Here is a 25,966-nt window from a genome sequence, read left to right as displayed (position 1 = left end):
CCTCCCAAGCTGACAGGACAAGAGGAAATGGCCTCAGGTTGTGCCAGGGGAGGTTTAGGTTGGATATGAGAAAGAAATTCCTTCTCTGAAGGGTTTTCAGCATTGGAAAAGGCTGCCCAGAGCGGTGGTGGAGGTGGCATCCTGGAGGTATTGAACAGATGTGCAGTTGTGGCGCTTGGGGATGGGGTTTAGTGGTGGATTTGGCAGTGCTGGGTTAATGATTGGGCCTGATGATTTTAGAGCTATTTTCCAACCTAAACGATTCTATTTTTTGCACCCCATATTTCTCCCCCACCTCTTTGTGGGTCCATATGTGGGTCCATTTTTCTCTACCTTCCTACACACACTCATTTGTCTCCAACATAAAAACAGTTTCAATGAACTCTTGAAGCTCCTTTCTACTCTACAGTGAATGCTGTTGGTTTAAAATGAAATAATTCCTTCTCTTTAGAGATTCTTATATTTTCATTGACAGATTTCTGAATATTCCTGATTAAGACATGGAAAATATATGTAACAGCCATGTGTACATCGACTTCATATCTCAGAGGGCACTGAGATTGATTATTCTTTAAGACCTGGGTCAATATTTACCTCTCGGGTCATTAAATTGTGATTTTCATTTCCATGGGAATCAATATCTGCCTATAAAGGCAATCAAAACTTCCGCTAAAATGGGAATGTGCCTTGTGCCTCGTTTATATGACAGCTGACAGGAGAGATGGATTGGACAGACAGATAAATTAGTGTGGAATGAGATTATTTGCCTTGAATATGGGTTGTTTTCTGTGCTTGACTTGCAGGAATTCATGCAAAGGTCTGGCAATACAATTGCACAATTATATTTTCCAGAAAATTATGTAGCATGGGTTTTTAATTTAAAGAAGACAAAGGAATGATTAATCATTTGGGGAGGCATAGATTTCAAGTCCCGTGAGGATAAAGCTGGAGTTTAGGAGTTGAGAAGTAGAAAGAGCCTGACAAATTGCTCCGTTGTGGTATCAGGAGTTCTCATGAACCCTTAGGTTCCTGAGTTGCCATGGATTCTTGCCCAGGTGTCATGTTTATTTCTGCTGCAGACAGAAGTGCACTAGGCTTGACTCTGGACCCCTGAGATCATGTCAGATCAAATAAATAAAGCAAGATACAAGTGACTAATGAAGTCTGACACAGGTCAAAGGCACGGCCCAGAGTCTAAACTACTCTGAAGAGACCTGAAAAAAAAAACATTAACACCTCCCTGCCATAGTCTAGCAGCGGATATTATGAAGAACCAAGAAACCTTTCCAATGTTCAACATTTTGCCTTATTTTTTCCTCCCTCCAGGTCTTCTGTGACTACCATGGGCACTCCCAGAAAAAGAATGTGTTTCTCTATGGCTGCAGCATTAAAGAGACCTTGTGGCAAGCAGGCTGCATGGTTGACACAGCAGTTGTCACAGAAGATGTTGGCTACAGGGTAGGTCCTCTTGGTTCCTTCCTTAATTACCAGCCCCTATGTGCTTACATATTAAAAATATTTAAGATAAGGTCACCTCAGAAATTTTAGCAATAGGGAGCAAGCTTTCCTTGCTCCAGAGGAATAATGGTCCAGAGAATTTTGAGTCACATGTTATATCTTCATGCACCAGATATTAGGGACCCATTTACTGAAGGTGTATTTGCTATTTATTTCATTTCAGTAAAATGATGCACTATAACATTTGGCTACATGCTAATAGGACAGAGATATTTTTGTGTGTTTTATAATTTCTAAATATACGTACAATTTTGTCCTCACCATCCTACCCATGATATGAAAATAAATGGGAATTATGTAATTTTAACTGAGAAGACGATGGTGTCCCACAGTCCTACTCAATTGAATTTCTTCATCGCAAAATGCTCCTGGTCCCACTGAAAACATGAAATAATTCAACGGATGCCAAACAAATCTATCATAGTGAAGCTATCTCCAGAACAAATGTTTGGTGTCACACCTGAGAATTATTTTTTTTTCCTTTTGGAATTAGAAAAAATTCTAAAATTTATTTTACTTCTGCTTCATGGGAATATTATGTTCATCAAACTCTCTTTTGGATTTCCTGCCCATCTATCTCTTCTTTTTTTTTTCTTTTTTTTTTTTTTTTCTTTTTTTAAAATCTGTTATAATGATATTTTCCTATTAAATAAGTTTTTTCAGGAAAAAGAAATATAAGGTCCAATTCTGGTCTTAAAAAATGTTAATTTCACAAAACATTAATTGTGGCCTTAAACTGATTACAGAGTTACAGCTTGGATCACTCAAACCTGAAAGATGTTGAAAAGTCTTTGTCAGTTTATGCCTCTGTATAATTTTTGCTACTTCAGCATAAATACTCAACATCCTTCCATGAGATTTTCATGTTTTCTGTGCTTATCTTATGGAACTGCACAGAAAAAAATGCAGATTTACTGGAGGAAAGTGCCCCAGTGCTGGCTGAGAGGGGTCCCTGTGGCAAACATTGATTCCTGGGGAAAGCAGGGAGGATTCCCACAGCCAGGTTATTTTTGGCTGTGTTTGAATTCCGGGGGCTTGCAAAGGCTGAGGAGGGCTCTGCTGCACAGACAGAATTCAAATGTTACTGTCAGTGTGTGGAGCCTGACCTGAATCTGCAATGAATCCAAGGCTGTCCAAGAGCACTCTGCAGTGGCCCATAAGGAAGGTTTTTATGGCTCAAATCCTTGTTTTTGCACGAAAGGGGAGGTGGGTGCCTGCTGCAGACCCAGCCTATGGATCACCCTCTCCCTGCTTAGGCTGAGGAAGCTGGGTCTGTACAGGGACACATCTCCAATTGCAGCCCTGCCTCAGAGCTGCTGCCTTGCCCTGTTTGCACAGCCTTCTCTCCTGCCTCCTCTAGGTAATGGGAATTAATCTGGCCTCCATGATTGATTTTTCTCCACAGGAACAGAAACCAAATACCTCAAGAAAGTTATGGGTTTTGGAAGAGCCTTTGCCTCATATGTTATAGATTCAGCTGTAGCCCTTGGCAATGTACAGTCAGAGTCCTCCTTGCCTTTAATATTTGGTGGCCTTGGGTGACTTGCGCAGCATTGGCACCATAATCCCAACCTTTTGATAAACATTCCAGGCCCCTTTGACAGCAATCTCTGCTGGGACATTAGTAAAGAAATATAAGTGGGTTCTTTTGGAATGGGATTGGAGGTTTATGGACAGGGTCCAGTGGAAGTGGAGCAGCTTCCTTTGCTGCCACAAATGATAAATCCAGCTGCTGAGAGACAAGGAACACAGTCACACTGCTGCACTATCATAAAAGCATCCTTTAAAGGGATGTGTTTTCACACAAAATATATTATTGAAAGATAATTAATGAGAAGAATCAATAGAGAAGAAAGAGCCATTAGTGTGAAATCCAGTGAATGCTGGTAAAATGAAAAGAATATTAAATTTGGGTTTGCTAATGCTTCTAAATGAGTCCTGTGAACAGAGACATTACTGTTACCTGCCAGTATTTTTATTTAATTAAAAGTAAAAGATTGATTATGCATATAATTTGAATTGCTCTAGAAAACTAAACTGGATTAGGGTTCTGATTATTGTATTTGATGTGATAAGTTTACAAAATTTTGTGTGTGGGTTCAGATAAGGGCACATACAATTCACATACAGTTTAACTGGGTCTCATGGTTGTGCTATGCTTCTGCTGCAAATTTTTAATAGCTTCTCAGTCAAAATCCAGGAAAACCTGGAAGCTGTGCATGAAGCCATACAATTTTGTGATCTTTGTGCAGCAAGAAGCAGGCTGAAGGCAGTGCAGAAATGTTGGATGCTTTATCAAAGGCAAGAAGTGAATTTTCAAGGTTTCTCTGTTCAGTCTGCCCACAGGAAAGAGAGTGCTGCAACTCTTAGTAACACACTGGAGATCTTGACTTAAGATTGAGGCTTGAGGTGGTCTCAGATTTAAAGTGAAGTTTTTTGCTTTGTTCTAGTTTTCTCTGCCTCAGTTTTTTCATGTGAAAAATGAACTTCATGGAACTGGAGGAGACCAGTGGTGGCTGAGGCCAAAATACACTGGAAAACGATAAATGTATAAATGAAAGATATGTATGGTTAAGTAGTTTGCAAGAGATTTTGTAAAGTAGTTTAGACCAAGTATGTATCACTCATATCAAGCATATTTTAGGAAAGAACATTGTTCAGTCACTTTCAAATCAAATATTCCCATACAGTGATGTGAAGTAAAGCCCAAAAGAACAGAACTACAATTCCTCAGAATTAATTGGGGAAGCTGAAGGTTATTGGAAAGTGAAATTAGCTGGTTAGTTTTCACTACCCAAACTGAATGAAATTAAAGGGTAAATGCCACTAGCAATATGTGGGAACTCCTTCTGGAGGATTCCTTACAGCTCAGGTGTTTAAGAAAACTGTCATAAAAGAAAGAATGAGCATTCTAATTTTGCTTGGTCTCCTCTAGGTGGATCAAATGGTGTTTTGGCACATGTTGTGGTTGGTGTAGCAGCACTGAAGTTCAGACACACACAGACATAACCCACAGGCATGTGTGTCTATCTAATGGTCCAGTCTATTCATTAGCACTAGGTGTGCTCCATGTAGCTGTTATCTATTTTTATGGAGTATAAAAATAACACATTTAGCTCTCTGTAATGACTAAGTAATTGTTGCCTCTTCACTGATGGAATATCTGATACTTCAGGCGTGTTTATAGACTTTGTTGAGAAATATGATCTTGAGAGTAAGAAAATCACTCAGGGCTAAAATGTAATATTTACTGGTTTTATTATTACTTTTTATTGTGATTCTTTAAGTGAACTGTATGCAATACATTGTTTGAACCTGGAAGAGAATATTTTGGTTTGTTTCACAATGCAAGTCAGGTAAATGCTGAGCTTTATTTTCACATTATTATGTGTGACGTTCTACAAGAAAACAGATCCCCTTTCTCTGCTCTATACCAGCTTCAGACAAAATTCCTCCCATGGCTCAATCCCTTGTCTGACCCTGGATTAATGGTGGGAGGAGATATAATAGAGTTGAAGAGGGGAGAACAGGGATGTCAGGTACTGAGCTGTGACTCTTGGCAGCTCAACAAGAAGGTGTAGGTTGGTTGAAGCAGCTTGAGAACAAAACTGACTTCAGCACTTCACCCAAACTATTTGGTGTACACGTTTGATTTTGAGTGAGAGATGACAAGTCTACAGAAATTTTGCATTTCAGTCTTTGGATTGAAGCAAATGTTATAATCTGAAGGTTTCACATGAGATGGAGGTAATGCACCAGTTGGAGCTCTCAGTACCTATGGCTAGATTTGATTATGGACACATTGACACACAGGTCTCTCTGTATGTGTGTGCATGATATCAACACGTGCACATCTGTGCAATTCATTTTCTCACAGACTCTTCCCAAAATCCTGGATAAAGTGGCCCCTGCATTTGTCATGAACAGCTGCAGCTTCCTGGTGGAGAAGTCGCGGGCGTCGACGGCCCGTGTGGTGGTGTGGAAGGAAATGGGGGTGCTCAGGAGCTACACCATGGAAAGCACCTACTGCAGCTGCAGCCACGGACTCTACAGAGTGAGTAAACCTTTCAAAAAACCCTCTGCCACCCTCCTAATGCACATCTCATGAGCTTGGATGGAGGAGATGGCCATTGCTGAGCTCTCTCCAGACCCATGTAGGCAGAATTTCTTTTCTGGGGAATCTCGTTCTTTTACTCCTCATTCTTTTACATTCCGTGCCAAGAGAGTAGAGTCCCTCTCTGAGGTTTCATTCTGCAGGGAAATAAAAGGAAACTCCAGTCTGCAGCCAAAAGCAGTGAGCTGAAGAAAGGAGTGTTTTGGGGATGATATAGGGACTTATCCTTACAAGGGCTTTCACGGTCTTGTAATAAAAGTTCTGGCAGGTCATATGGACATTTTTGAGCCTAATTCTAAGGTAATTAACTGGAACACTTGTTGGTACAGGCTCACTGCCTGAGCATTCACCTAAATGGCTAAATTTAAGAGCCTCCATGAAAATACTGCATTTGGAGTTGCCTGTTCCTGGCAGGCAGAGGTAGCCAGTCTAAGGCTACTTTTGACAGATGTCAATGAATTCAAGCTATGCCTGAGACTGTGATCTAGATAGACCAGAATTCCTCATCAAATGAGGTTGGTAGGAAGAGCTGTACTTGTACCAAATGCATCAGGCATCAGTCTGGGAGATCTGCTGGCGATTTTTAAGCATACAGGATAAAGTTGGGTAACTGTATTTGAGTGATCATAATTCTCCATTCATTCAAATGATTAATTTTTTTTTTGCTTTTTCTTATTCCAAACCTGTTGCCTTCATTTGAAAGGCTTCTACATTTCACCTCATTTCTTCCACTAGGGAGCAATCCTTATCTGTACAACATTAATAAGCAGTTAAGGATCCTGAAAGACCCTTAAGGAAAGAGCCATTATTACAAATAACAATTAATTAATAAGACATTCAAATTATTATCTTTGTAAGCTCTATACTAATCCTTTTACCTCTCTGTAGAATGTACCAGGAAGTATTCAGCTGCTGTTTTAACTATGCTCTACTATACACACATCAATTCTAGGAGAGGAAAGGCAGAATTAAAAAAATGGCAGACAGTTAAAATCAAGAGAGTGCAATGCCCAGGGCAATTATATCTAACACTCCCTACTCCTGAGAAGTGCTAATGGCTTTTTAATAGGCACCACAGGTCAAGAGAGTGGGTTTGAATCTTTTTAGACAGTGGGGGAAATCTACTTTGACTGAAATCAATGATAAAGCTCCAAATGATCTCTGTAGAGAAGGATTTCACTGATTTCTAAGATAACCACAGTAAGATCTAAAACCAATGACACATCAGATTTTATTGATATCTAGTGACTTATTCTCCATCAGCATCTGTGAGGCCTTTAACCAAAGTTGCTTCATGTGTGTCATTAGATGCTTAAAATAGTAGGAAGAGAAATCTCTTAAAATGTACGAAATTATTTTTTATGTTCCTTCTTGTCCTCTTTGTTGATACTGATCAGGGCCGCAACCAGCCACTGAGGACAAGAGCAAGTTCACATATGAGGGTTGTGACCGGTGAGAGAATCCAATGTTCCCACAGCTCTCAAGGAAATCTAAAAGCTGTAAAGCAGTTCTGAAATTTCCATTGTGGATGCCTTGAAAAGCTGAATCCTAATTGGATCAGTGAGTTGTGCTTATGAGGTCACATATTTGTTTCTGGTTTATTGAGTTGGTGGTTTGTTTTCTTTTTTGTTTTGGTTTTTTGTTTGTTTGTTTAGGGTTATGATTTATCTCAAAGATGGAGGATGCATCAATATTTCCATTATGAATAATTCCTTCACCATTTCTCTGTTATAAGGAAAATACAAACACTTATTGCAGCTTCTATGATTCAGGCAGATTTAAAGTATTTCTGCTATTTTTTCCTAATGCATTAAGTACCCAACTTGTTAGTATCAAAATAGAATATAATTTCTTATGTTGATTATACTGGAGCTGCATATAAATACATACAGTATTTCTTCCAGAAGGTGGATGCTTATAAGCTATTTCCTCTTCTTTTTAGTGGTCTTTAGAGTTGGTCCTATTTACTTGCTCTAACAAGTGGATTAGTAAGAGTGTGGAATTCACAGACTGAACTGAAGATTTTGTTGCATAAATACCATTTAATCCTCAGCTTCCATCTGTCAAGCCAAAGCTACTTCATCAGTATCTTGGAGCCCTAAAATCATTCTTGTAAACTGGAAAGTAATTACATAAGAGGTCATGTTTTTCTAGTGGCTTCAACATGAGTTTCTCACTCTTGGACCATGAAGTTGAATGTGTGTCTAAGCAATAGAATGACAGTAAGTCTCAGGCAGAAGATGTCAACATCCTATACCTAAGGCTTTCTGACATTTGGTTTGGAAGATTTGTTTAACTATGGATCATTGAGACAGTTTTTCAGTGTCATATGACCGATCTCCCTGTAGGGATATATTCAGAATTTCCACTGGACAAGCACATCCTTATGTTTTGTTACTTTTACACCTTGAAGTACAAACAGGAGCTAGGATTTAAAACATCTTGTTAAATGCAGCAGAGACTCCCAAGTCCAGCATCATTCAGTGAATCAGTGGTCAGACGTCTATTAGAGAGCACCAGACCCGGTCTTTAGTTTTTTTCCAACTTTCAAGCTCTTTTTCTCTTTTCAATTCAAGAAATGAATTCATTGAAGCAGCTGCTTTGCTGGCTGTGAGCACAGGTTCAGCACTTGGAGCTGCACAGAGGCATCTGATGGGGATTGCCCAAAGGATTTAGGAAGAACAAGAAAGCTGTAGAGAGGCTTCAAGAAGTTAAAATATTAATTACACAAGGCTGGTGAGTGTACCTCACTCATCTCAGGTCAAGGAAGGGCTGAGGTAAACCAAAACTTAGTTTTCCTGATAAAAAAGCTGTAAGAGTTTTTCCCCTGGAATGTGTGTCCCCTCTCTTGGACTGAAATTTTAAAATACTTTAGTGACAGAAAGGCAGGAATTGAGTACTATTGATATGTAAATGAGAAACAGTAGTGACCCTAGCTTTCTTTAAAAGTCATTTGATTTCAAATGGAGAGGAGGATGGAAATGAAAGGAGAAAAGAGATGGTTTGTCTGATGAATCTCCCTGTCTGTGTGATCAATGGAAATGCAATAAGCCAACTACCCTTAAGGAACCAAAACATAAAACTAAAGAAACTATTGATCTTATCTAAGGTTTTGTTCAACCTAGGAACAAGAAAAGAAGGTGGTAAAATATCCAAACTCTTTTTCATCTTGTCTGGATTGCCCAAATCAATCTTCAAGGAGCCCTATCTCCATTTGAAAGTTGCTAAAAACAAAGTAACAAAGTTTCAGGGGGAATTTTGCCTCCTTTTTCTGCTGGTGGTCAAACCAGAAAATATTAATAATAGAATGATAAACTCCTTATCATTTCTTTGCTCATGTGATGACTGTCTGCACTGGTCCCTCGTTGGAGATTTTACCCCTCCAGCTTAACTTGATTTCAATTTCTGCCTCCATTTTATGGGATACAGAGCCCCATTCTCATCTTTGGTTCTGAAATGTCTGGATGCAAGGTTGTGCTGTGAGGAGCTCTGAGTGCAGGTACAGCCACGACCCAGGAAGATTTACTGTTCTGTCGTGTCACACTCCTTCACCATTCTTCCTGATTCCTCGTTACCTCACCTGCTAATTAGGGCCCTTCCATAGCATATTCCACTGTGCTGTTCCATTCATTATTGCATCCATCATCCTCCAAGTTAATACCTTTAGTGCCAGGGTGTACAGCTGAGTTCCAAACCATATGTCTTGGTCATACAGCTAATCTAAAAAATCAAGTTTCATGCTCTTTGTGTACGTGTTATGTTGGAAAAGTGGTTTCCTTGGCATGGTGTGCCTGATGGAGGAGTTGGGGAACTAATGGAAATAGATTTTAGCTTTTTGCTTCAAATGGATTATAAACAACAAGGAGTAACAAATGAGTTTTAAAATTATTGCAGGTATCTTGACAGTATCCTGTGAAGGAGATTTTACTGTTGGTATAGGGCTCTCTTTGAAGAAAGCTTTTGGGAGAGCTGAGAAATAAGATTTTTTTTTTCTTTCCATTTTAATTCTTCTGAGTCAGAGGAATTGCATAAACCCAAATTTTCTCATAGGACTTGATTAGAGGAAGAAGCCATCCCTTTGGATGGAACCGGAGACTTCAGCACCGAGCAGCGTGGTCATAAGTTCATAAGACACTCTTGATGCCAATTCAAAAAATCTTTGCTGGACAGAAGTGGTGAGAGTTAGTTTAATTAGAAGATCTAAAATTATCCATCCCCTTTAGCCTGACCAGCATGGGCTGACATATTTAAATGAGCGATGAAGTATTTGCCATGGAAGATTGGCTGAACTAAAGGAATATGCCAAGATGAAAGCCTCCCCTTTTTCTCATCCTTTAGAAGAGACCTGCTCTGGTTTGATCTCTTTCTGCCCAGATGAGCCAAATTGTTACCCATGATTGACCACTGAATTGCAGCACTATTTTTTCGTAATTATCAGTATACAATTTAATATTTTCTTTATCTCCCTTACTTTTGAAGATTACTTACCAAATTTCTGTGAGGAAATTTTATGTATCTTTTATTCATAAGCAGTTTATTACAGTTAATAGTCAGAAATTGAGTTGTTTTGATGGAGTTTGCAGGTCACATGGTGCTGCTTCTGTTCTCCAGTAAGATGTATATTGTTGTTGTAATTGGAAGTCTGGTGCCGAAACTTACAAATAATTTTAATTTGGCCTGTTGCCAGTATTCAGCCACAAACAAAAATGATTTCAGCAATATTCTTGCCATAAATCGTGTTTGATAAGTAGCTGTAGACAGAAAAAATAAAGAAATGGGATGGATATATTCTATGCTTTCTGGTGTACATTTCTGGAAAATGATTACATCATCTTTGTAAGTCTTACAGACTCTTTGCCATTTTTGATTTCTTTTGTGCCCCAGAGCTTATACTTTTCCTGAGTATGAGTAAGTCTCAAAAGCATTCAAAAGCTTCTTTTATTAAAAAAAATCATCTCTAAAACGTGTGTTTTTTAGCTGACCCTCAGTGCTCTAGAGATCTCATTCTAAAGCAGATGCTGAGAAAAAGAAAGAATGATTTTTCTTTCTGATAAGTCTGCTTCCAGTTCTGGTCCAAAGTGGCTCAAATTGGGAGCAGCTGTAACAGCAAGAAAAGTATAGAAAAAACCAGTTATCTAATATTAGTCTAAGGACTGATGTTTCAAATTAAGGGGTTGTTTTTTCCCTTTTCTTAGGTTGTTACCCAAGGCAAAACTTTGCATCCTATTTGCTTTATTTTTCTGCCTCTGTTATTTCCGCCCACCCCTTGCACTAATTGATTGGTGATTCATTTTGTAAGATATTCTAATTGTACCTTTTAGGCTTGTGGGCCTCACTTCATGGAGCTTGGTAGGGACTAATGGTATTTAGGAAGTGGGGGAAGAAGAGAGAAGGGGTTTCTGAGCAAACAAATCAGGAGATGGTGGGTGTTTGTCCTTCCTGTAGACACTTAAATCTACAAAGTTCTTATATGAAATTCTTACATGAACTAAGGGAGTATTTCCCCTTGTTAAGTGCTTTTTATTGGTTTGTTTGTTTTATTATTTGACAGGATGCTAACTAAGAAATCACATCTTAACTGCACTCAGGCGTGTTTGAAGGTGTTTTGATTTTAGCTCTCTGATTGTTTGGAAAAACAAATTACAGAACATTGTAAGGATTCTTTGGGCCTTATATCTACATGAAAACCTGAGTTTGTCTCTAGGACCCACCACCCCAGCAGATCTCATCTTTCTTGATGGGGAATAAGACAGTTGTATTAAGGCAGGTGTGACCAATACTACCTGAGGTGTAAATACCATCTTTGTTTCCAAAAGTCAGGGATGTTTTTGCCATCTGCTATTTTTTGTTAAGGGTACTAAATGTTGGCATATGGGAGGGCTTAAATGCATAACATATGCGTTTAAGTTAGTCTGTAAAGTTTGCAAGAAGATAATGCTGGTCCCCATACTCTGTTTTCAATTTCCTTATCCATTGCAGAGCCAGTTTAACCTTGATGTTTTGGAAAAGATCAGTTATTGAGTAGGGCCATTTTTCTTGCTATCTCATCTGAAGAAAGCTTATTTCTGTTTGTTTGTTTTCTGTGGGCATTTTTTGGGGTTTTGTTTGTTTACTTGTGGTTTTTTTTGTTTGTTTGTTTTTGTTTTGTTTTGATTTTGTTTTTTCTGACAGGGGAATTGTTTTGGGGATTTCCAACCCTATACAGGGTTAAAACTCATTTTCTGGCATTAGTATAACTGCATTAAAGTTTTTGCTGAGAATACTCAACCCTTCTTTCCACATTTGCCAAATGTTGGTGCTTTGTGAATGACTCTTGAAAAGCCCTGGGCAGAGTTTGCTGCTGCACAAACAAACAAATGTTTTCCTTCCATGACTGAATGATTCATTAACTCTTTCAAGAAGTCACTGCAGGGGTGGCTGCCTGCTCTGGCCCATCTGGTGAGGTGTCCCATGGATGCTGCCTTGAAAGACATTTTGGAAAAAGTCCTTCCCAGCACCTGCTGCAGTGGGTTTCAGCTGCTGCTCAGGCCATCTGCTTTGCTGTTCCTGGGCTGCAAGATCTGAGCGTTGGGGGATGGAGGAATGTTCCATTGTGCCTGAACTCACACTGCTACTTGAAACAGGGGAGAAAGACTCTGGAGAAGAACAACACAGGACTTTCTTTAGCCTCCCTGTCCCCAAAGCACCCAGGAAGCACTAAAGCCCAATGCAAGAATTATCAGGAGCAATGGGAAATAGTATTTTATTCCTTCTTGGTATTGCAGGAAAGATATATTGGAATTAATTTCTTTTTTGTATGTATGAAACAAGATGGTAACTGGTGATAACTGGATCATGAATGAAGATACTTAATTAATTTTTCACATCTTATTTTGATAATTGTTTCTCCTGAGATGTTGAGCCAGCTGTATTCCTGATTTGCTATGACCTTGAGAAGACGTCCCATGCCATATGGTTAAATTACAGCACAATAAAATATGACAACAGAGGTGAGATCATAATAGATTTGACTCTGCAAAGCTGGGAGGTATCCAGCCCTGTTGAGATTCAGTGGACATGGCTGGCATGTAGAATAGAAAAGCAGAGCTGTCATGTACCTCTTTTTTGGCCCACCCTTTTCCACTGTCATGCACTTGTATTGGCTCTGCTGTTTACCCCTTCTGCTTGGGACTCACCCTTGGAGGGCTTATTCCAACAAATCCTGGAAATCTCCTGCATTCTTTTCACTTCCTTATGATGTTAGCAATGTTACTGGTGTGTCCTAGCTGGTAGTTGGCTTTTTGTTAAACCTAGGGACGTAGCAAGCTCCATGGGGCTGGGGAATGGAAAACAGGCATCATCTTGAATAATGCTTGTCCTGAATGTTGATCTTTAGATTACTTTTTTTACTGTGTTGTAAACAAATGATGTTTCTAGGGTTTTTATGGGATTTTCCCCCCTCAGCTGCTTTTGCACTTCCCCAGACACTTGGTTGCAAGCCAGTCCTCCCAGATTCCAAAGCTGTACTCCAGAAAGGAGTTGATAGGCACTGACAGGGGCTATCAAACTGTTTCTTTATAAAGTGGATGAGCAACAAGACTGCACAGAATCAGAAGTGCAAGTGTCCTGTCATATCCATCTTCCAGAATTTGAGAGAACGGGACTTGATGGAAGAATCCCAGGTTTTGACATTACCAATCTGGGCAGCCCAGGCACTTGAAGCAAAAAAAAAGCTATTTGCTATTGCACTTGGGGTTGCATGGAGAAGAAATTGCATTTTGTAAGGGAACAGGACATGAATCAATGGCTCACCTCCATATTTTCACCCTGCTGACAAGTGACTGCTATTGTGTCCCCATTTGAAAATGAACAAAACCAGTGTACTCATGTGGAGACATAAAAACAACAAATGCTGTCACCTTGTGATTGAGGGAGTAGGTTTGGCCATGTGCTGCAAGGAGGAACAAGCTCTCCTAGTATTAAAATCAGTGCTGTCATGCTCAGAAGTCAAACAGTCTTTTGTAGTGCCAGAAGGCTGAAAAATGCCTAGCAATTTATGGTCAGGCTAATCTCTGAATTGTGTTTATTCAGTTTATGGGCATAGCTGAGGACCTGGTGTGACTTCAGATGTTAGAGCCTTAACTACATTCACAGTAAAAATTATTACAGCAAACAGAAAAAGTACAACAATAAAGCACACTCAATGTTTAAAGATTATTTTTCATTTTATCTTTAAAATATTATTCTGACAAATCAGACAACTGCAGTCACACACACACATATGATTTTTCTGGGTGAAATGTTACTGTCTTATTTGAGGTCCACTAAGAAATCAGGAATGGCATGACCTTGAATGTCCATGGGATCTCAGTCTTCTAAGGAAGGATAAGGAATAGAAAAGCAACATTCCTAATGAAAACTAACTGCAGCATTTCAATGGTGCCCCTTTAAAAGCCCAAATATCATTGCACATCATCCTTTCAAGTTTTCTGGGGAATTACAGCAGCTAGCTTTTTGATTTCTGATGTCTCTCTTGCTTGTTAATCTGGCCCCGTGTGGATTTATTGTACAAATCTATTTGGCAGCTCAAAATTGCCCTTTGATGAAGCTCCTAGTCTAATCATGAACTCCTCAGGCATGGAAAATAAGAATGGGTAGGTGGAAAAGCACAGGCTAAAAGAGCCATGTATGCCTTTGACTATGCATGGAATTTTAGAAGCATCTAAAGTTCAAAGTTTTTGATTACAGGATTTTCTGTAAAGATGAGTTTCTTTCCTCTTAGGATCATAACATTTGCCATGCTGGATCAGATCACTGGTCCATATAATCAGGTATCCTGCCTTATGCAGAAACTGCTTCCTCATGGCTCTGAAGAAAACAAAACCTGCCTGTAAGGCAACTGATTCAATTGCACTAAGACACAGAAAGGAAATAATCCTACCAGCCTGACCTGCCACTCCTCTGCTTCACACACTCCAACATGAGCCCTGATTATCATTTTCAAAACTTGGAATAATGAGCTACAGTCTCTGTGAATAATTATGTGACTTTTTCGTTCTCTTTTGTAATCTTTTATCAGACAGGGCTTCCTGCAGCAGTGCATTCTACCAGTTGCTGCCCATAATATGTATATGCCATCTGCAGTTAAGCATAAACTATATTTTGAAATCTAATCTTCCTTTTGCTGGGTCCTGTATCCTTGTAAAATGTGCTTCCCACAGCTGCAGGAGTTCCCAGTTTGCTTGGCTGTCAGCTCTGTATCCACACTCACTGCCATCCTCGTCCCTCTGTTGTCTTCTGTGTTATCCAGGTCCCCTGCTCTGATTTCCCCTAAAATCACACTGGATGGTCTGTTTGTTCTCTTCAGTCTCCAAATCTGCAGATACATCCTGGTTCCATCCAGCTCTTGTCTGTTTGGTTCATTTCCTTGTTTTGTTTCCAATTCAGGTTTATTTATTTTTCAGGTGTGCTGAACTCTTTTAGTAATTATTACCTTTTCTCTATTTTTCTTGTACCACAAAAATGGTTTCCAGTTTCCCAGTATAGCAGATCTGATTATTATTTCTCTGCATTGACAGTACTAAATTCCTTCCTCACTGACTGAGTGCTGATATATTTTTTGTTTAAATCAGAACATGTGCCCTTGCCTGGTACTGTAGACATCATAAATAATACCTGTGTGTCTTCAAACTGTGCTGGGTGGCGGGCTTGTCCTCGAGTAAGAGTCAACTCTGCCAGCTAGAGAAGGTGAGAATTGCATGAATCCACATCTGCAAATTCTGCTCCTACTGCAGCTCCTTGGGTATAACAGTGTTCTGTGCAGCACAGCTCCCCAGCTTCCCTGCTTTTCTGTAATTCTGTCTTGAGTCCAGAGTGAAGACTTCAAAAATATTCCAGTCATAGCCAGAGCAAAGGGAGCTCTGTGCTCCTGCCCTCCTCTGCCATGTCCATGTGCAGCCTGTCCTGTAGAAGGGAAGGCTGCAGTTGCTGGGAAGGGTATTAAGCACTGAGAACAGAATTTTAATAACAAATTCATGAAGCTTTGATGCTTAGATGAGACTGTTAGTTCTTCTAGTTTGACCTCTTGTACATGATAAGCCTTTGGGCTTCACCCAGGCGGCTTTGTACAAAGCCTGTTAACTTGTGTTTGTGTAAACAGAAAAATATCCAGGATTTGAGAATATCACAGGATTGGAAATCTATCTGGTCCCTTGGCACTTTCTAGGTGTCAGTAACTGTTAAATATGATTGCCTTATTCTCATTTGAATTCATCTGCCTGATGTTCTAGCTGCATTTGTGCTGTTTTTCTCTGCTAGTTTAGAGAGACCTTTAGTGACTTAGAGTTTGTTCTCTTGAAGGTATTTACACAATGCAACCTAAGCGACCTTTCAGTCTTTTTTGATAATTAATTAAACATGCTTAATTCTTTAATAGTTTGTCTATATCAGAGCATGCAGGAAAGTGCCTCTGAATTAGCTAAAGGTGCAAGTGGAAATTCTTGTGCTAAACCACATTAAGCTCCATGTCAACACTCTGAAGCAGAATTAAGGTGGCCTTAATTAAATTTGGCTTAACTCATTTCTAAAGTAAATTAAGCCAAACTAAATTGTAAACACTTTAGTTTTGAATACCAGAGCAGAAATGTGTTCTTCTGTGTGTGATAAACTTGTAAAGTGGGGGTATGCTTATGCCAGATGAGCTCTGAGACAGAAATTGATAAGCCTAGCAGGAGAGTTTGGGATGGAATTTGAAGTTTTATGGCTTATCTTTAGGTAAGACCCTGCATTGCATACTGCATATGCATGATGAAATAAAACCCCAAAAACCTGCTGTGATCTGCCTTGGATGTGTTATATTCTAATTTTCGTCTGAGGAATACATGTGCTGCCAGATGGTGGGAGATCTACAAGTGAAGATATGTGGTCTAGAAAGAGACATTCTGGCACAGCATGCAGTGTGCAGAGATGCAGATATTGGGGACAATTCAGAAATCATTTGCATACTTGTCATAAGCAGGGAAGGCTCGGACCTGACGAGGCTGAAGATAGTAGAAATAATAATGATAATAAAAAAGTGTTGGTTACTGACAACCAAGAGAAGAAAGAATTTAGAGACGTTCAATGCTGATGTTGTGTGATACTCTTCTCTAGAGAATTAAAAGGATATCTGAATGTCTTTTGCTGCAAACAAACAACCACTGGGATATTTTCAACTAAGTAGTTGTCATAAATGAGCCTCACTTAGCAGGAGTGGACAGAGGAGTAAACACAAGCACAATGTGACACTGCATTGTCTGTCTAGACCAGAAGTGTGAGATGCAAAGGCACGCTTGGATGATGCATTTTGGGAGCAGATGGCACAGAAATAGGTGGAGTTCTATATGATAGGATTCTTCAGGGCTTTTGGTGAAAAGGAAAGACAAAAATCTTGGTGCTTTTACCAGGGAGTTTTTTAGAGGTGTAAATCAAGGGAGGAATTAAAGATGATTATTGGTTACATAAACTGATCTGAAGCAGAAGACCTTTTTTGGAGAAGTGAGCCATGTTCCAGTGCTCAAGGAGATCGCATGGATGAGGGTCCCTTGCACTCTGGAGGAAGAGAACTAACCTTTCATGAAGTGGTAGGGAGGCAAGACCTATGAAAACAAATGCAGCTCAAACTCTTTGTCATAAATAAACTGAACCAGTGCAGGAAAAACTGCAGATCCAATAATTTCTCAAATGTCTCTGCACTACTACTAAAGAATAATGAGCAAGACTAATTGAAAGATCATCTCTGTTGATAAGCTGTACTTTAACTGGCTACTCTGAAACCTGCTAGGGAAATTTTGGAAATTGTTGAATTTAAACACCTCAAGCTTCTGGCCTGCTCCCTGCTTGGAGAGGACAGAAAAGGCAGCAGCATGTCTGGCTGGAATGAGGGGAGTGGCAGTGTGCTGCATCTTCATTTACTGATAATTCAAGTCTACAAACTGCATGTAGGATGGCAAAGGCTAGGAAATTATCCTCCTTGGCACACTGAATTAAACCAGAAAATGGGATAAACTACCTCAGAAGCACTTGTATTCCATGCAGGAAAAGTAAATGTGTAACCATGGGTTTCAGTTTGGGTGAGATCTACTTGAGATTTCTTTTGGCAGCAGTAAATACTATTAAAATATTCCAAACAGTACAGATGACTAATTTGTAAAAGATGTAGTATCTAATGCAGTTCTATATTGGACTACTTTGTAACAGGAAATTATGAATTAATCTTTGTTGTGAGAGTTTGTGGTTACCTAGACACCAGTGATCATGACCCAATTACATTTAATGTGGGCAGGGGACAGTGTTCCTATTAACACATTTTCTTGTATATTTTTTTTCTTAATAAGGGTGATTTTTCAGAGCTGAAGATATATTAGAATTAAAGCAGACCACAAGAGGAAAAAAAAAACTGAAGTATTATGAATAGAAATTTAGTCCTTTTCTAAAAAAGCATTTTGTTACATATCCAAAAAGGCACAGTTCTCTATATCAAGAATTAAGGATATGTTTGGTTAAAAATGATGCTGGTTGAGTAGCAAAAAGAAAGTAATAATTAGTATAGAGGACACTGACTCATAATACTGGTGAAAAATCTACATGATTGATTGTAGTGAGGCACATTTATTTCAGTCTCAGCTTCTTGTTTGTTAGCACTAATTTACTAGTATTTCTGAATGTAATGAGTAAACAAGAGTAGAGGTCATTTCCCTAAATGTGGCTCATGAAAATAATCTTGTGAAAAATGATAGCATAGATTTATTGTCCCTGAACAAAGAGAATAGGGAGAATAGACACAAGCCATTGTTATGTTGGAAATGGATATAAGAAGATAAAAAGTTCATGGCAGTCCTTAGAACAATATTTGAGACCATTACCAGAAAATAAGTTCTGGAGCACTAGTATAGAAATTATTGCATGGATGAGATTTTTAAACAGATGCCTTTATTAAAGTAGTGCCTGTCATTTGTTAGAGGTATTTCTTTTTCCACCCATTACCATGTTAATCTTTTCAAAGATTATGGTTCTTGTCTGGGTGTTTTCAATAATGATGATACTAAATGCTGATTATCTTTGCCCTTATCATTTCTTCCTCTGGGATTCATTAGGTCACTGGACTAAAAGCAAAGGGAACAAACTGTTTCTTTTCACAACCTTTTCTATCTGCCATAGATTGGCATTTATTAGACAGTTATTCAGTTTGTTATTTCTGACCCAGAAATAGGAAACTTTCTACTCTGTTGGCTGTATACTTAGTCCTAGTATGACATTTTTGTTTTAGGTATTGGATTTAAAGAGACCAAATTCTTACTAGGCTGGTGCTAGGACTTACACCTCTGAAGATGCTTTGCCTTATTTTCCATTGTCGTCATCATCACCACAGTCAACACTTTCTCAGCACCTTTTGCCACAGAAGATAAAAATATTGATATGTACTTGGGGAAAGCAGGTGTTGTCTTTGAAATCTTCTGATATTTCAAGCCAGTGTTCCCATTTTGCACTAGGGTGAAAACACAGCCTTTTAAAATAACTTGCAAAAAATTGAAAACAGCTGATCACACAGCAGGTCACTACCCTCTTTTGGCTGGAGAAAACTCAGATTCCAGTCTGCCTGCTTCAAAGCAAGGATTTAGATTGCTAGAAGGTCTTTTGTTGAACTTGTCCCTGCTTCTCTTGTAAGAGTTGTAATATTTTGTGTAAATAATGAGATGTTCCTTGAGCCAGAAAGACTTAATTGCACAACCCAGGAGCAATGGTACTCACCTAAAATAGAACAGCCTCCATCCCTTGTAGGAAAGAAGGGAGCTCAACTTGCAAGGATATTTTTCTTGTGGGGTCTGATCAAAAATATCCCCCAAGAGCTGAGCAGCTCTTCCTGAGAAAGGTCACCTGTATCCTGTCATACCTTCACAAAGAAGTTTTGTCTTAGACAAAGCACCTTTCTCAAAACATTTCTCACCAAATCTCTTTCTGTTTCCCACCTCCTCTTAGCTTTATGAATAAAGCAGAAAGTTTCCTTTGGGGGTGCTGGAAGTAATGACTGAATTCCACAATGAAATTGAATCAGAGATTCATACAAAGCAATAATGAAAAATGTGTTTTATAATGAGTTTGAGGAAGATACTGTAAATGATTTTGGGAGAGAAATACAGCTGTGTGCTACTAGGGCTAAAAAAGACCTAGAAATTTTGTCCAGTTTACAGTAGCTTAGTCCTGCTGGAGATCACTTATTTGATAAAATACAATTTAGAGCAGATATATAGATTTTCTTTTGCCACAGGATCCATGAGGCGGTTTGCATTTGCTCATAGGTACTTTTTTTTTTAACTAGTCATTTGTTTAAAAGATACTGCTCAGCAGATTGTGCAAAGACTTGTTATGGTTTGGAGGGGAAGCTGCTAGTTGATAAAATGATTTTATCTTGCAAGATAATTGAAAGTCAAGTGAGATTATTTGGTTTGAATTGCTATCTCTACATGAAAACAATGGAGTATGGATCTAGCATTTCTGATGGTGTTTACTTTAGCCTTCTTTTTTTTTTACGTTACATTATACTTCCAGTTCTATTTTTACTGCCTTTCTCATATTTTCCTTTCTAGCCTTGAGGAGGAATAGGCTTGGATCTGTTGTGTGAGTTAGGGAAAAGGGCTGCACAGCCCTGATGGCCCAGAGCATGTATGCCTGGCTGGCTGGCAGTGATGGGAGGAAGGGAGACAACCCTGGAACACAGCACAAACAAACAAACAAGCCCGAGTTACTTGGTGACTCCTTCCCAACCTTCAGCTCTCCTACACCAGATGAATTGGCACCTGAAGTCACCCCTGTGGCCTGTGCCACCAGACAGAGCCCTTCCACCCAAGATGAAAGCTGCGAGTGTGCAGTAGGCAGCTGGACACCAATTTTGTAATGACCTTTTAAGAGCAGCCCTTCTGTCTCTTCCAGTGAGGGAGAATGAAATAAATGGGATCTGAAAGTGGAGCTCAGGCTGGCTTGGAAAGAGCGACAGAAAGGTCACTTTTCTGATCAAGCCAGTGTCTTCAATGATTGGAAGGATTCTCAGGGGTCAGAGCATTGAAGATTTTTCTGGGTCAGGAACAGCCCTGCTCACCTCCACATACACAGAAATTACTTGAATTTCTCATCTGATTGATCAGCTCTAGGTAAAGGTGTTGCACAGGCTGGGTACCTGCAACAAGCCACCAAAACTGCTTCTGTGGTTCACACATTTACTTCTCACCAAATCCATTGATTTTTGTACCCTGAAGTATAATTTGTACTGGGGGCTGGTATTAAATGTCAGCCTTGAAAATAGGCCTTGTCAGGACTAATGCAAAATTCACTCTTGTGGTTAATTTAACGAGATACATCGGCAGACATTGTACATTTGTTAAACAACCATAATTATATTTATATTAATGCCAGTCTCTGCCCAGGAGAGATTCAGGCCTGGCATAATAGGATTTGTTTGTAATGCAGAATTGAGATCTCTGAATATAGATAGTGGCAAACTCAGGGCTATGTTGTGGGCTGACCCTGACTAGCTCTGGGATGTTTGGATGCTGGTTCTGCAGGTGAGGCTGTGAGCTGTGGCAGAGGTACATGGTTAGAGCTCATGTCAGACTCTGGGAATGCTGTCAGATTTTTGGTTATTCTGGATGCTGCAAAGTTGGTTGAAATCCATTTGTAGAGGTATTGACTGCTTTCAGGTGCACTGCATTTGCATGTTCATTCTCTTTAAAAGGTCAGCAAAGCATCCTGACAGTTCTAAGGGTGGCCTGCTGTGCCTGAAGTGTGTTTAGTTTCATGCTCTCTCCTCTGTAGGATATAGGATCAAGTCATTTGGGTATGATATTGATCATGTAGCACATTTTTATGTGGGTAAGGTCATTGCTTAGGCTTTGGAAACAGATGAATGGGATTCTGTCTGAATTTTCCTATGTACAGTTATGTTATTTCTGGAAGATGGCCTGTGGTTATTGCCCTGTTCTGTTCTGCATTGATGTCCTGGGAATAAAGCAGGAGATTCCTGGGACAGTGGCAGCTCTGCTCAGTTGGTTGCAGGATTCAGATGGAACGCCTCAACTGGATTCAGCAGTGTCTTCCTGCTTTTTATGCTGACACAGTGCCCACCTCCCCTCCTCTGCATACTGATGTCCTGCATCTTTACTCTGCTTGTCTGTCACTGCAAACAGGGGAGAACAAACTTGACAGTGGTGGATTGAAGGGCTGTAAATGGTTATTGATTCCCAGACCTCTTGCATTCCTAGAGGTGGGGGTCAGGAAGGGTGTGTGCTTGGGGACAGAGCGTGCAGGTTTGTAGGGATTGCAGCATGGGTGAGTGACAGGATGTACATGATTATGATTTTCCCGTGGATTTGCTTATGCTGGCTGTGTGCAAATGAGAGATTGTGCATGGAAGAAGGTGTGCACAAGGTTGTGTGTACGTGTGTGAGTGCACTTTACCTCTGCTTATAGGCAGAACATGAAACACAGGTAATTGGCATCAGCATTGCCTGAGCCTAACACAAAGATTGAGCCTGACCTTGGAGGCCTTCCCCAGCCTAAATGATTTTATGATTCTACTACATGAGTGCAGGTATCTTGTGTGGATATGTGGAGTGCACAGAGATGTTCCCTGTGGGTCTATACCAGGAAAGGTGCTAAAACTAAACTAAAATGATGATGAACTCTGTGTCATCCTGCTGGCAGGTGACACTGAGTGCAGGTAGGGTAGGAAGAGGGCAGAGGTGCACAACCTCAGCTTTCCTGTTAAATCTTGCCTGCCATAGCACATATGGGAGTCTGTAGCAGCCTGTGAAAGGGACAAGAAGCTCACTTCTAAAGGAAGACTGAAAAGAAGATGCACACAGCAGTGGAGTTCAGATTTCATTAGCTTCTGATATCTGGTCACAGGAAAAAAAATCACATTTCCTTGGTGACCTTTTAATAAATGCAAAGCTGGGGGGAATTCTGTCTCTCAGTTCCCTTGCATTTGTAACTAATTGGAGTGGAGGTGTGCAGAGCACAGGACTGCAGCAGAGCTCTGAAGGACACAATGCTCACAACAATGCCATTGGTGCAGTTCTTGCTTGCCTGTGGGAGCAAGGACAGCAAAGGAGACGAGTGCCTTGTGAGGTTCTGCCCCATCCCTTCCTCCACTCAGGATGGGAGCAGAAGGGTGGGGCAGCTCCTCACACTGAGCACTCCTGTTCAATGACACCTTTATTGATGTGAGGGCTGTTGGAAAGGAAACCAGCACAGTCAGTGCCTGTCACAGCTGCTGCTTTGAGCTGCTGCTTGTGGGGCCAGGGAGAACAGCTTTTCCCTTGTAATGTTTCCTCCATGCTGCTCGTATGCTGTTTATTAAAAGGTGGGAAGGAACTTTCATATGTTCTTAACTCTCCTTACCTTTCTTTAGAGTCTTCTACAGCTTTTCAGGCATGTCCTTCTCAGCACAAACATTTTGGATTTAAAATTAGGTGGGTGGATTTAGTGGCAGAGGAGCAAAGCAAGACCATTTCAGCTGGAGATGGAGATGTGGAGTCAGAGCATATTGAAGAGCCCTCAGCCTGCTGATGGAGAGATGCTCAGCATCCCACAGATGTGTAAATGGTGACTGGTTCATGCTCTTGATCTTAATTACAAGGCTAGACCTTGCTAGCAGGTAATTGAGGTAACAGTTTAGTGAGTGTGCTGTTGACTCAGCGCTGCCAGTGGTGGAGCATGAATGGCTCCATTGCTAGAAAGGATCAGGATTTCTCACATATTTTTTTGAAAAATCTTTTGTTGCATTCTCTGGGAAAGAAAAAGCTTGGGTAGATTTATGAATTCACGTGAAAAGGTTCTTAAAAGAGGCACAGCCTGAAGAGGAATCAAATTATTGTGGTAGAGATTTGGCTTATTATCTTCTCATATAGCCCAAGAATGAGAAGCATGTGGCTCTTCTCGGTGTGTTTGGAATACATAAGTACAGTCCAGATGGCATTTAAGGTCAGGCTGGCTTTGCTGGAGATCCTGACTGGTTGAAATAAGGGAATGTAAAATTCTGAAGAGAGGTTTATTTCATGAAGACTGAATAACAGATATTTCAAGCCCCAAGGTGCTTCATTAAATATCCTCTCTTTCCAGTCAGTTCCACTGATTTCATTTGAGAGTGTACAGCTATGATAAACTGAATTAAATGTGAGCTCTCATAACTCCTCACCCAGAATCTAAACCTTAAAGAGATTCCAAAAAGGCAGAATCAGTAATTGAAGGCCTTCTCCTTTAAGACAGCCAGAATGCTCCCAAGACAACTAGAGATGTTTTACCCATATTTCTGTGTCAATACTACTGAGGCTTGGCATAATCCCAAAATACATCTCATTCAGGTATATGTTCTTGAATTTAAAAGGAAAAGAGAAAAAAATAAAAAGAAAGAAAAAAAAAAAACCTTAAAAATTTTTTTCTCCGTTGCCCATAGCATGTTTTTTTGTACAGCAGCACAAAATTATTTGTTATGTATACAGAACTCAGTCTCTCTATATAACGATTGTAGAGAATTTGCTTTCCACTTGAAGGAAAAATCAGTAGTAGGGTACATGGAGAGAATAATTCCATGTGTAACCCATGTAATGAGCTGCCATGTAATGAGCTGATGATTTTTGTGTGAGTGGGTGATTAGTCCCTGTGAATGGCTGTGCCCACAGCAAACCTGGTACAAGAACACTCAGGGACTGAATAAAGACTTTGTCTTCACTGATTGCATGTTATCCTAAGTGGGTTTTGGATGCACAGCAAGGTTAGTGGCACCAGACACAGAACAAGTTTATGATTATGCATGCTATAAGCTGCATCATTCATGGCTTACTGACAAATGTACTGTCTCCACACCCAGACAAAGAAGTGAAAAAGAACAGGTTTTATTTTTCCTAAATCATTTGCCAATCATTTTTGATTTTCATTAGGAGTCTGGAAGAGTCTGGGTAATTGTATTGCTCAGCGTGGCTTTGTGGGAAAGGGCTTAATTTTTATGTTTCCTTTTAGTGAATTTTATTGTATTGTTTCTTAGCTCATTGAGGAATAAATCCTAGTTACACTGAAGCAAATGCCTGGGAAATAGAAAAACAAGTCTGTGTTACTCCTTTGTATGTATTGGGGGTGACAGGTATTGCTGAGTGTAATTAATTCACTTGTAAAGGACCGAGATCTGCATTATCGTGTTTTCCCATTTTAACACTAATTAACAGAAATTATTAGCACGGTGTTAATAAATGAGTGAAGACTTTCTGAACAATTTACAAGAGAAATAGATATGAATCTCTGTGTGCTTCTATTCAGCTCCTGCCTGTATTTTCCTGACTCACAAGAGGTGAGTGTTTGTACTGGTGGAGCGTTTGTGTGCAGGAAATATTTTTGAGTGCAAACTCATCTTTGCTGAAGACTTTGACTGAATGTGGGCACATACATGAGTGAACTAGTTCAAAACACTTTCTGTCACACCTCCAAGTATGCAAATGTGCACTGGTGTGTCTGTTCATGGTGAACATGTTATTTTAATTGTGTTATTACGAATGGGTGTGTTTGCTATAGTACCTGTGTCTCAGAGATGTGTCCTTGGACATTGGTGATTGTCAGTCTGAGACAGAACTTTCCATATGTGCCCTTTTCTCTCATTCCTCCTCACAGATGTGTCCTCTATTAGTAGCAGTTAATAAAGCCTTTTGGTTTTCTGTTGTTTTGGTGTTTGGTGTTGGGGTTTTTTCCCAGTGAAATGGTGCATAAAGAGCTTGGCAGAAAGTGGTGTTTTCTTGAAAACCATGTCTAGTGCTTTTTTCCCCCACTGTCAGCCAATTACTTCCTTTAGTGTCTGAACATAAAACTTGCCAATAGAAGTCCCAAAATAGCTTCTCTGACTATTACTAATGTTTGCCAGCAATAGCTATGGAAGAGGAAAGGAAATCTATTTTTGTAGCTGGGTTCTAACATGAGGTAACCCTGCAGGCTTTAATGAAAATTAATTCGGCACCTAAAGTTAAAGGCTTACCTGTACTGGAAAATTTTTTTGACCAAATTCAAATATGACAGTTAGGAGGTGACAGGTGTTGGCTCCTTGTGGACAAGAAGGTGCCAGACAAATGAGGGCAGTGTAATGCAGTGAAGTTTGTGTGTGGTTTGGGATGTTGTAACCTCTAAATGGAGGAGCATAGAACAAAGCTGAGTATGTGCCAGTTTAGGCTCCATCCACACCAGAGACCTTCTTGTCTGAGCTTTCTGCAGCATCAGGACTGAATGTGAAGGACTGCAGAGCTGAAGGGGAAGGGACAGGCAGGTTCAGCTCAGTTAGGGATG

General features: G+C 39.9%; 1 protein-coding gene across 1 annotated transcript in view; it reads left to right on the top strand.

The window, feature by feature from the left end:
* Window positions 1–25,966, top strand: part of AGBL1 (ATP/GTP binding protein like 1) — a 263,509-nt gene that overhangs the window by 141,206 nt on the left and 96,337 nt on the right. Inside the window, 2 exon segments of the mRNA XM_030955469.1 lie at window positions 1,327–1,458; window positions 5,396–5,572. Coding sequence (XP_030811329.1) covers window positions 1,327–1,458; window positions 5,396–5,572 — 309 coding nt within the window.

The sequence above is a fragment of the Camarhynchus parvulus genome, chromosome 10 (genome assembly GCF_901933205.1).
Source record: "Camarhynchus parvulus chromosome 10, STF_HiC, whole genome shotgun sequence".
NCBI classification, from domain to species: Eukaryota; Metazoa; Chordata; class Aves; order Passeriformes; family Thraupidae; genus Camarhynchus; species Camarhynchus parvulus.
Note: the sequence above shows the minus strand (reverse complement) of the source record. Positions and strands in the feature narration are given on the sequence as shown.